At 37.4% G+C, this 9,418-nt stretch overlaps 1 protein-coding gene across 2 annotated transcripts; it reads right to left on the reverse strand.

Moving 5' to 3' along the window:
• Nucleotides 1-204: 204 nt before the first annotated feature.
• LOC109187809 (putative leucine-rich repeat-containing protein DDB_G0290503) lies at nt 205-7,097 on the reverse strand. Of its 2 annotated transcripts, none has more exons than XM_019338149.1 (6): nt 6,950-7,097; nt 5,500-5,637; nt 1,624-5,313; nt 1,276-1,518; nt 914-1,060; nt 205-704 (listed from the first exon to the last, which is right to left on the reverse strand). In XM_019338149.1, exons 2-6 carry the CDS (start codon nt 5,581-5,583, stop codon nt 474-476), a joined length of 4,395 nt encoding a protein of 1,464 aa, XP_019193694.1. In that variant the 5' UTR covers nt 5,584-5,637; nt 6,950-7,097; the 3' UTR covers nt 205-473. The 2 variants fall into 2 exon arrangements, with proteins under 2 accessions (XP_019193694.1, XP_019193693.1); XM_019338148.1 differs by having other exon boundaries at nt 205-706; nt 913-1,060; nt 5,500-5,642.
• Between the last annotated feature and the right edge of the window lie 2,321 nt (nt 7,098-9,418).

Consider the following 9,418-nt stretch of genomic DNA (forward strand, 5'->3'; position numbering starts at 1 on the left):
AATACATAGACAGGTGAAAGGACGAGTTTACCCCTTCATTTAAAGTTCAATTAATTGTATTCTGACGAAAAGGACCTCAATTGGAAAGAAATTGAAAGTCAAGAGACCTAAAATGTCCAAATTAAAAGTTGAGGTCTAATTTTAGAGAATTAATATAGTCGGAGGACCATTGCTGGAATTAACTCCATGATTTTATTTATGAGAAAAAAAAAAACTGACAAAATATATTTTAGTATAAAAATGTTACAACAGCATGGACCAATTGATTTCGCTACAGTTGAGGAGAAAATGAAAAAATCACTCTCCAATTCAAATTAAAAAGGCAAAAAAAGCCATAACCAGCAAAAAGAAACTAAAAACTTTTCTTGTGTTTCAATGAAAAAATTACTTGACTAGGAGTCTAGGACAGACATAAATAAATATATAGTAAAGAAATTATTAGGAGAATCTTACAACGGAACCCAAAGCCCAACCTAGTATCTTTTCCCAAGAATGATGCCGGTGATTACGGAAATCAACGCCACGCCCAATATGTGTTTCAGTGTCTTCATAGGAGAGGCAGCGTCGGTGCCATGAACATGTACTGTCGGTGAATCTGAGGACACGGCCTGGCCGGAAGATGCTCCCGATTTTTTCTTCCGGTTCGATACGGCTGAGACAGTTGATCCGATATCCCTGGATTTCATCTCCAATGGCAATTTCTCCTGCATTGTTGTATTTATATCAAACATGGAATCTTGTGATTTTTAATGCTAAACTAAAGTGCATTAAATCCTAAATTTGAAGATTGTCTACAGTTTAGTCTACAGTCTACTCCCACCGCGAATCATGGGAAGAATACAGTGGAGAAAATAGAGAGAACGCAGGCGGCAAGGGAAAGTAAGACAGTGTTGGGAAGAAGATATTAGCTAACCTTTTCTTTTAACTGAGCTTCAGCCAACTGCAATTTCTGTTCCAGTTCTTTGGCTTTGCTTTCCAACAGTGTTACTGCATTGCTCTTAGCTTGCAGCTCCTTAAAAGTGGCTTCTAGTTTCATCTCCTTTTGGGATTCTGCTTCTTTCTGCTTTGTACAACATTGAAAAAAGAAATTTATTGATTAAAAATTCCACAGAAATCAAGGATGAGAGGCTGATATGCAAAATCTGGCCAATCATGCAACTTTCATCATTTTAAAGTAGTTGAAACTTGAAAGGGAAAGTCATATGTAGTGTTGGCATTTGGAACTAGTTCTGAATTCATAAGCAGACTACTATAAAGTATAAACAATTCTATTACCTGTTCTTTGACTTGAAGCTTGACACTAGCTAGTTGTTCTTCGAGCTCCTTCACAAGATTCTGCAGCTCAGATTTCTGAGAGATATCCGCAGTGAGGACCTCTACTTTGGATTGCAGTACATCTTTGCTCGATTTATGTTCTTGAAGTTGTGCTTCAAGATGTGCTATTTGACTCAGAAGCTCTTTCTCAGAATGTTGATGCTTTTCATGGAGTTGTTTCTTTTCCTCCAGAGCTGACGATAGCTGTGTATGACATGACATAAATTGAAGAATAAGATACAAGATAAAGATAATTTGCTAAATGTATGAATGCATGCAACAAATTATTCCAAAGGAATGAGAGCTCACCTGCGTCTGTAGATTTTGCCCCTCGGAACTTAGTTGCTCTGTCAAGTCTTCTATCACTTTCTTCAGCCCTTCAACTGTTGTATTCTTCTCGGCAATAACAGTTGATGATTTGGTTTCTAAATCATTTAGTTTCAGCTCATAAGAGGCTACTTTTTCTGAAAGACATTTTCTCTCCTCTTCAAGATTTTGCCCTGCAGAACTTAATTGCTCTGTCAAGTCTTCTATCACTTTCTTCAGCCCTTCAACTGCTTCATTCTTCTCAGCAATAACGGCTGATGATTTGGTTTCTAAATCATTTAATTTCAGCTCATAAGAGGCTACTTTTTCTTGAAGATCTTTTCTCTCCTCTTCAAGATTTTTCCCTGCAGAACTTAGTTGCTCTGTCAAGTCTTCTATCAATTTCTTCAGCCCTTCAACTGTTTCATTCCTCTCGGCAATAACAGCTGATGATTTGGTTTCTAAATCATTCAGTTTCAGCTCATAAGAGGCTACTTTTTCTGAAAGACCTTTTCTCTCCTCTTCAAGATTTTGCCCTGCAGAACTTAATTGCTCTGTCAAGTCTTCTATCACCTTCTTCAGCTCTTCAACTGCTTCATTCTTCTCAGCAATAACGGCTGATGATTTGGTTTCTAAATCATTTAATTTCAGCTCATAAGAGGCTACTTTTTCTGAAATTTCTGAATTTTCAATAAGTAGACCTTTTCTCTCCTCTTCAAGTTTGCCTGATGCACTTTTCAGTTCTTCAATGATTCTTTCTTGGTCTCTCAAATTCGAAATAGACAGTTCTAGTTCCACTTTTTGATTTTCAACAAGGGCAGAAGTTTCATGCACTTGATCTTCATATCTTTTCACCAGATCCTGAAGAGAGTGTAGCTTCTCAGCTAAGTCCTTAGCTTCTAAATCTTTTTCGCAGAATTTCTGTAATGCTTCTTCCAACTTTACTTCTGTTTCTGACACGCGAGCTTCAGTCACTGCATGAGCTTCAAAGGCTCTTGAATGTTTCTCTGTTAATTCAGTGATAGTGCTTGTATGAGAAGCAAGCTGTTGAATAGTAGCTTCCTTTTCAGCACTGACTGAATTTAGCTGTTCTTCAAGATCAGCAATCCTCCTATTTAACTGATTTGTTGTCTCAGTTAATAGTTCATTTTCGGATAGCACCTCTGCAGATTTACTCTCTGCTTCCAAGATTTTATTTTTGAAGTCTTCATTGGTGCTCTCAGACAAAGAAAGCTTCAGCAAAACTTGTTCCAGTTCATCCTTCACTGCAGTAGATCTTTCAGTGGCTTCAGCTATCTGCTCTTTATAACTCTTAACTTGATCTTCAAGAGTATTTAATTTCTCATTCAATGACTCTACCTCTGAATCTCTGCTAGCAAGTTTTGCAGTTGCATCTTGGAGTGTCAGCTCGGAATCCCTTGCCAGAGCTGCATGCAGTGATTCGAGCTCTACACTTCTTGATGTAGCTTGCTCCAATACTTTCCCTTGTTCCTCTAACTGCTCCTCAGCAGACTTAAGCTTCTCCATTACTTCACTCTCTTTCATTCCAGCAGCCTTTAGATCATTTTCAATGCTCTCCAGTTTCTGCTGAGTATCATTTAATTCATTGCGCAAGACTTCAAGCAAATTCTCTGATTCAGCTAACCTTTCAGTTGAGTTTTTATAGGCATCCTCCAAGTTTTTCTTCTCTTCTGCAGCCACGGTCAAGCATTCACTCAATTCCTTCTCCTTTTCTGTGGCTGAATTTAATGCAATTTCAAAGCTTGATGCTTTGTTCTGGTATGCTGTAAGCTCTTCTTCAAGTTCAGATACCTTTTCAGAGAGTTTTTTAGACTCTGCTTCTGCATCACCACATTTATTTTCTAGTGCACTTATCTGTTCTTCAAGCTCCTGGATCCTGTGTTTTTCTGTTGCAAGCAATAGCTCTAACTCACTTGCCTTCTTGTCTGATTCCTCTGCTTTTGTATGAGAAATCTGCATTAAATCCGAAAGTTCACGGCTGCGCTGGTCATTGACATTGGCCCTACCCTCGTGCTCTTCACATTTAGCTTGAACGCCCTTCAATTCCTCTTCAAGTTCTGAATTACGGGTTGCTAGTTTGATTGAGTCAGACTCCATGTGAGCTATCTTGTCTTGGTGCTCCTGAATCTGGGCATTCAGGATACTCTTTTCTTCCACTACCTTTTCAAGAGAGGCATTTAATTCAGATATTTTCACCGAGAACTCCTCCAGTTCTCTCTCAGCATCACTCCTTTTAAGTTCAACCTGATTTAGCTGATGTTCTAGCTCCACATTTCTTTGCTCTGCTGCAATGAAGCGTGTCTCTAATTCTCTCAACTGTGTTTTGACATCTTCTGCAGCAGCATTGGAGGCTTGCAGCATCTCCTCAAGCTCAAGAATCTTCTGGTGTGCAGTAGTGGTGGCATGTTGAGACTCCTGGTGAAGCTCTTCAAGTGCTTTGAACTTCTGCTCGAGCTCCACATTGTTTTCCAAAGCTTGAGACAACAGAGAATTGGATTTGGAGAAATTCTCGTCGGAACTCTGCAATTTAGCCTCTAGGTCGTTGCATAACTCTTTCATGTTTGCTGCCTTATTAGCTAAATCAGAGAGAGCTGCTTCAGCTGCTTCTTTTTCTTCAGAGAGTTTGGAAAGTTTCTCCTGCATCATTGCAAGCTCTGCTTCTTGGCTTTTCTCTTTAGCTTCGACTTCTTCCTTTGCGGCAACTTCCTCCTGCAGCTTCAACTTGATTTCGTCGATCTCCAATGTCCTAGCCTGCAGATCTTCTTTGGCTGATGAACATATCTTCTCAAGAGCTGACATGTTTTCCATTATCTGAGACTCTGAAGCTTTTCTCATCTCCAATTCTTGAGTCAATTCATTTCGAACAGCTTCTTCTGCAGCAAGCTTCGCCTCCAATGCCTGTAGTTCTGATTTGGAAGCGCCTAACTCGCCTTGAACATTCGAGAGCTCTGCAGTGGTACTCTTCAGTGCCTCCTCAACCTTCTCACTTTCTGCAATCTTTTCACAGAGCACTTTTAGCTCCCCTTGCAGAGAAGCCACCTGTTCTTCCATTTCTTTCGTGCTTTTCGTGGCGACCTCTAGCAGCCTCTCAAACTCCATGGCCTTGTTTGTTTCTGACTCTGCAAGCGAACCGCTTTGCTTGTGCAGCTCCTCAAACTTCTGCGCCTCGCTAGCAGAAATCTGCAGCTCTTGCTCAAGCTCTTCCATCTTCTTCCTAGAGCTCTCGAGCTCGAGGCTAAGTCCGTCAAATGCCTCCTTAACACTGTCTAGCTCAGCGTGCTTCGCATCTTTTGCTTGCAATGCATCTTGCAATGCATTAAGCTGGGAACTGTATCTCCCTTCGGCATCTGCAATCTGCTCTTGTAACTTTTTGTGATTGAGCTCTAGCTCTTCATACTTTATCCCGCTTTCCCCCAACTTCTCCTTTGTATGCAAGAGTTCTTCCTTCAACATTGTGTTCTGAGATTCAGAGTTCTTCAAATGTTCAGTGATTTTTTCCAGTTCCAGCTCCAGCTCTTTCACCTTTTCTTGTGCTTCCAGAAATTCCCTGCTTTTCTCCACTACAGATTGCAGAGAAGTTTCCTTCTCTACTTTTATGATTTCCCCATCAAGCACTGTCTTCTCTTCTTCTTTAACCACTTTGTCTACCGGATTCAACTCCCCATTGGTCGCCTGCAACATGCACAACTCCATTCAGGGACAGATTTTATATTGATCGACAACATGAACAGCACACAGTTCTCAGTTTAAACAGGATGCCAGACAATTCCAGAATCATGGTATTGATAACAGATGTACAGAATCATTTAACAATATGCAGTGATGTAGATCATTTGACTAAGTAAAAAAATGCATTACCTTAGTATGAACGCCATTGGTGTCTGTTTCCTCGGCAGCCTTCGCGACTGGTATCTCGTGACTTGCTTGAGTTTCTACTTCCATATCTGAACGAACTGTGCCTTAACTCTTTAGATTTACAAACCTCTCCACCAAAATCTGCACTAATATCAACCAATTTCAATTAATGCCGTTTTAATGCTTCCTCGCGCTTTAAGATCAAAGAAATAAATGACAATTTTATGCTTACTAAAAACAATAGTAGATACGTGTAGGCACCAATATCTAAAAGAAACGCAACAAAAACGAAATTTGTTTTAGAGAAATATGACGGTAGAGAGTCGTCATCATCTTGAATAGGAACTTTGCTTCGGAACTTGAAGAAACAAATATAATGTCGTGCACGAATTTTTATGTGGGCCAACTTATAAATTAATTTAAAAGAAATCCCTGGACGGCCATGGTTCTTGTCACAGTTTGGTAACATACATTTATCTAGAAAATGAAAGTCAAAGAACATTGATTCCTTGATTTATCCCAATAATGTAAAAGTAAATAAATTTAATCTAGAAAATACGAGCCCGACCTAAGTATAAAGTATTAAGCCTTAAAATAAAGTTTATCTTAATACATTTTCATAGTCATTCGAAAATGCATGTACATTTTGAAATAAAGTCAAGTCTAAAATTTTTAAATTAAAGTGCTTGTTAAGGCATCATATTATATTTTGTACAACTATATATATGTAACGGATTATACTAAAAATTAAGAGCACCCGTTACATTTATGTAATATTAATATTATTCCATATTTTACAAATTCTCATAAAATTTATAGGAAAAAACGTGCTACACAAATGTTAATATTTATATCAATTATCAAAACTCAAAAGAAGTGACGGACCACGTTATTTAACTTGCGCCTAAGACCGTAATTTAAATTGAATTTGTCGCTTAATATTGTATTTTCCAAAAATAACCGTTCCGTCTTTGCGTCCATTAAGGCGTGTGGGTCCCATACAAGCTGGGCAAAACATACCACACTATTTGCATCGCACAACAACACAACCTCATAGACTCATAGTTCGCACAGATTAACTAAAAATCAAATTGAAGATCGAACGAACAGATATATAGACTATACCGACTAAATCGAACATCATATCAAATTATCAATGCTGTTTTGAAATCCAGAAACTAAAGCAGATACGAGAAATGCAGGCTGCAATGACTAGCTTTCATTCAGATCGATTAACTCTGAATAAACAGACGCAGTTCAAGCTGCGTACGACGATCGACGAAGAATGAAGACGATTAACAACAATCATCAACCACTTCAAGAGATACATACAGCATACATAGAACGCTACGAGGTGTTCGATCATATGAATGAATATAATCAAGCAAGTAAGCTAGCAAAAAAAAAAAAGCAAGCAAAAACGACGATCGAGATGAGATCAAAGAGCGCTTACCTGATAGCTGGAGACGGAGGATGATACTGATCTGATTACAATTCCTAGCTTCTGTTCTTTCAGCTTTGCTTTTCAGGATGATTTCTGTCTCTTCTGTAGTTCAATGAAGAGAGAGAAAAGGCGAGGAGAGGAAAGAGATGAGAATTGAGAAATATTCTGAATTTCACAAACTATATATAAACTACTGTGTAGCAGACCTATGTGGTATTTGCTTTGCTAGTCCTCGCTGGACACCCGTGCGGGCCCCGCAGACTATTGAGGTAAGCACCCGATTACAGCCGATTTTCAGAAATATTTTTCACGATCGCTTGCCTTTTACAGTATTACCTAGAATATTCACTTGGCAAATTCTATCGTGTATCCGGGGCCCACATCATAAGAGGTACACATTGCAATTTGCAACGGGTCACATACTCACAGAGTCACACAATTCTTATACTATGCACATTAGTTCAGACTTTTTTGCACTTTTACTCCCACAACTATAGTGGCACTGGCAGAATTGATTCACGACTTTTGAACCTTGCAATTTTAGTCCACGACTATTTATTTTTTTTGTAAAAATGGTCCTTTCGGCCACTTTTTCGTCAAAATTTCACCGGAAAAAAAAACTCTCTATTTTTAGTCGGGTTAAAATTGACATTTTACTTATCTCAAAAAATTAAAAGAAAAAAATTGATATTTGACTACATACAATATTACTGGGCTACATACTACTGCCCCAGGCAGCGGAGTACATGTACCACTCCAATGCTGCTGCCGGATAACCCAACTAGCCCGGGGAACGCCACGGCCGCTCCGCCGCTTACTAACAGCCCTGCCTGCTCCAGGAACTCCGCCGCCTGGGGCAGTAGTATGTAGCCCAGTAGTATTGTATGTAGTCAAATATCAATTTTTTTTCTTTTAATTTTTTGAGATAAGTAAAATGTCAATTTTAACCCGACTAAAAATGGAGAATTTTTTTTTTCCGGTGAAATTTTGACGGAAAAGTGGCCGGAAGGACCATTTTTGCAAAAAAATCAATAGTCGTGGACTAAAATTACAAGGTTCAAAAGTCGTGGATCAATTCTGCCAGTGCCACTATAGTCGTGGGACTAAAAGTGCAAAAAGATCAAAATTATAGTTAGTATTTGCTTTTAAAATACAATGTAAGATTTGATTATCTCTTTAATTAAAATTTTTATTTTCTAATTAAAAAACGGGTATATATAATTCTATTTTATTAGTAATCTAATTTTCAAGTTTAAATTAGTATTTTTATATTTTTGTTTTAAATATTTTTTATTCATATTAATGTTTTGGATGTCATTATATTAGGATCAATTGTCTTAATTTTGTATTTTTGTATTTTTGTATTTTTGAAACCTGTATTCTCATTATATAGTCATACATAACCAAACATCAATATTGGTAGTCATTCTAATTTCACCGGCAAATTATGCTATGCGCACGTGCGCACCTTGCAAGGTGCGCACGGCGCTAAAACGGCGTCGTTTTCCGTGAAAACGACGCTGTTTTAATTAAAAAAAAAAATTTGTTCGAAACGCCGTTAACGGCGTTAACGGCATATTCGTTATGAAATTATGAATATACAGTTATGACATTATGAATGTACAGTTATAGAATTATGAATGTATAGTTATGGAATTATGAACTTACAATTATGAACATAGAGCTTCGAAAATTATGAATGTTCGGTATGGAATTATGAATATACAGTATGGAATTATGAATGTACAGTTATGGAATTATGAATGTACTGTTATGGAATTATGAATGTACAGTTATGGAATTATGAATGTACAGTTATGAAATTATGAACATAGAACTCTGACATTATGAACTTACAATTATGAACATAGAGCTTCGAAAATTATGAATTTACAGTTATTGAATTATGAATGTACAGTTACGGAATTATGAATGTACAATTATAGAATTATGAATGTACAGTTATGGAATTATGAATGTACAGTTATGAAATTATGAACACAAAGCTGTGAATATATGCTCCTATAACGAAGCGGTCTGAAATTAATTTTTTTTTTTTTAAAAAAAAAAAAAGGAAGATAACGGTGCCTGACGGCACCGTTATCCGTGCGCATGAAGCACGCTGGGCACGAGCCCACAGCATAACTATCTAATTTCACCATACTACCAAACATGTAAAATACTTTAACTAAAACTCATTACAATTACCAAGTATTAGATTTATGTTCCAATTTCGATTCCCTTTTGCGAACCAAACACATCCATGATTCATGTTTATGCGTTTTGTGTTGTAACTTTTTTGTGTTTTGCGTTATGGAAATTATGTACATGAATTATGTACATGGAACAAATTAGTAATTGTGTCTCATTTATGAATTTTTGCATATTGTATTGTAAAATTCTATGCCTATGACTACAAATTATACACCTAAATCAAATTTGAAAATAAGTAAATATATAACATGTGTATGTGTCTTG

Source organism: Ipomoea nil, unplaced genomic scaffold (assembly GCF_001879475.1).
Source record: "Ipomoea nil cultivar Tokyo-kokei standard unplaced genomic scaffold, Asagao_1.1 scaffold1421, whole genome shotgun sequence".
Taxonomy (NCBI): Eukaryota; Viridiplantae; Streptophyta; class Magnoliopsida; order Solanales; family Convolvulaceae; genus Ipomoea; species Ipomoea nil.

Bases quoted from the DNA above. Each gene is read 5' to 3' on its own strand.
- LOC109187809 (XM_019338148.1), bottom strand. From the start codon at position 5,583: ATGGAAGTAGAAACTCAAGCAAGTCACGAGATACCAGTCGCGAAGGCT. The intron at 1,061-1,275 runs GTAATAGAATTG...TGTACAAAGCAG, and splicing joins AGCTTCAAGTCAAAGAACAG to AAAGAAGCAGAATCCCAAAA. The intron at 707-912 runs TTAGCTAATATC...ATACAACAATGC, and splicing joins AGCTCAGTTAAAAGAAAAGG to AGGAGAAATTGCCATTGGAG.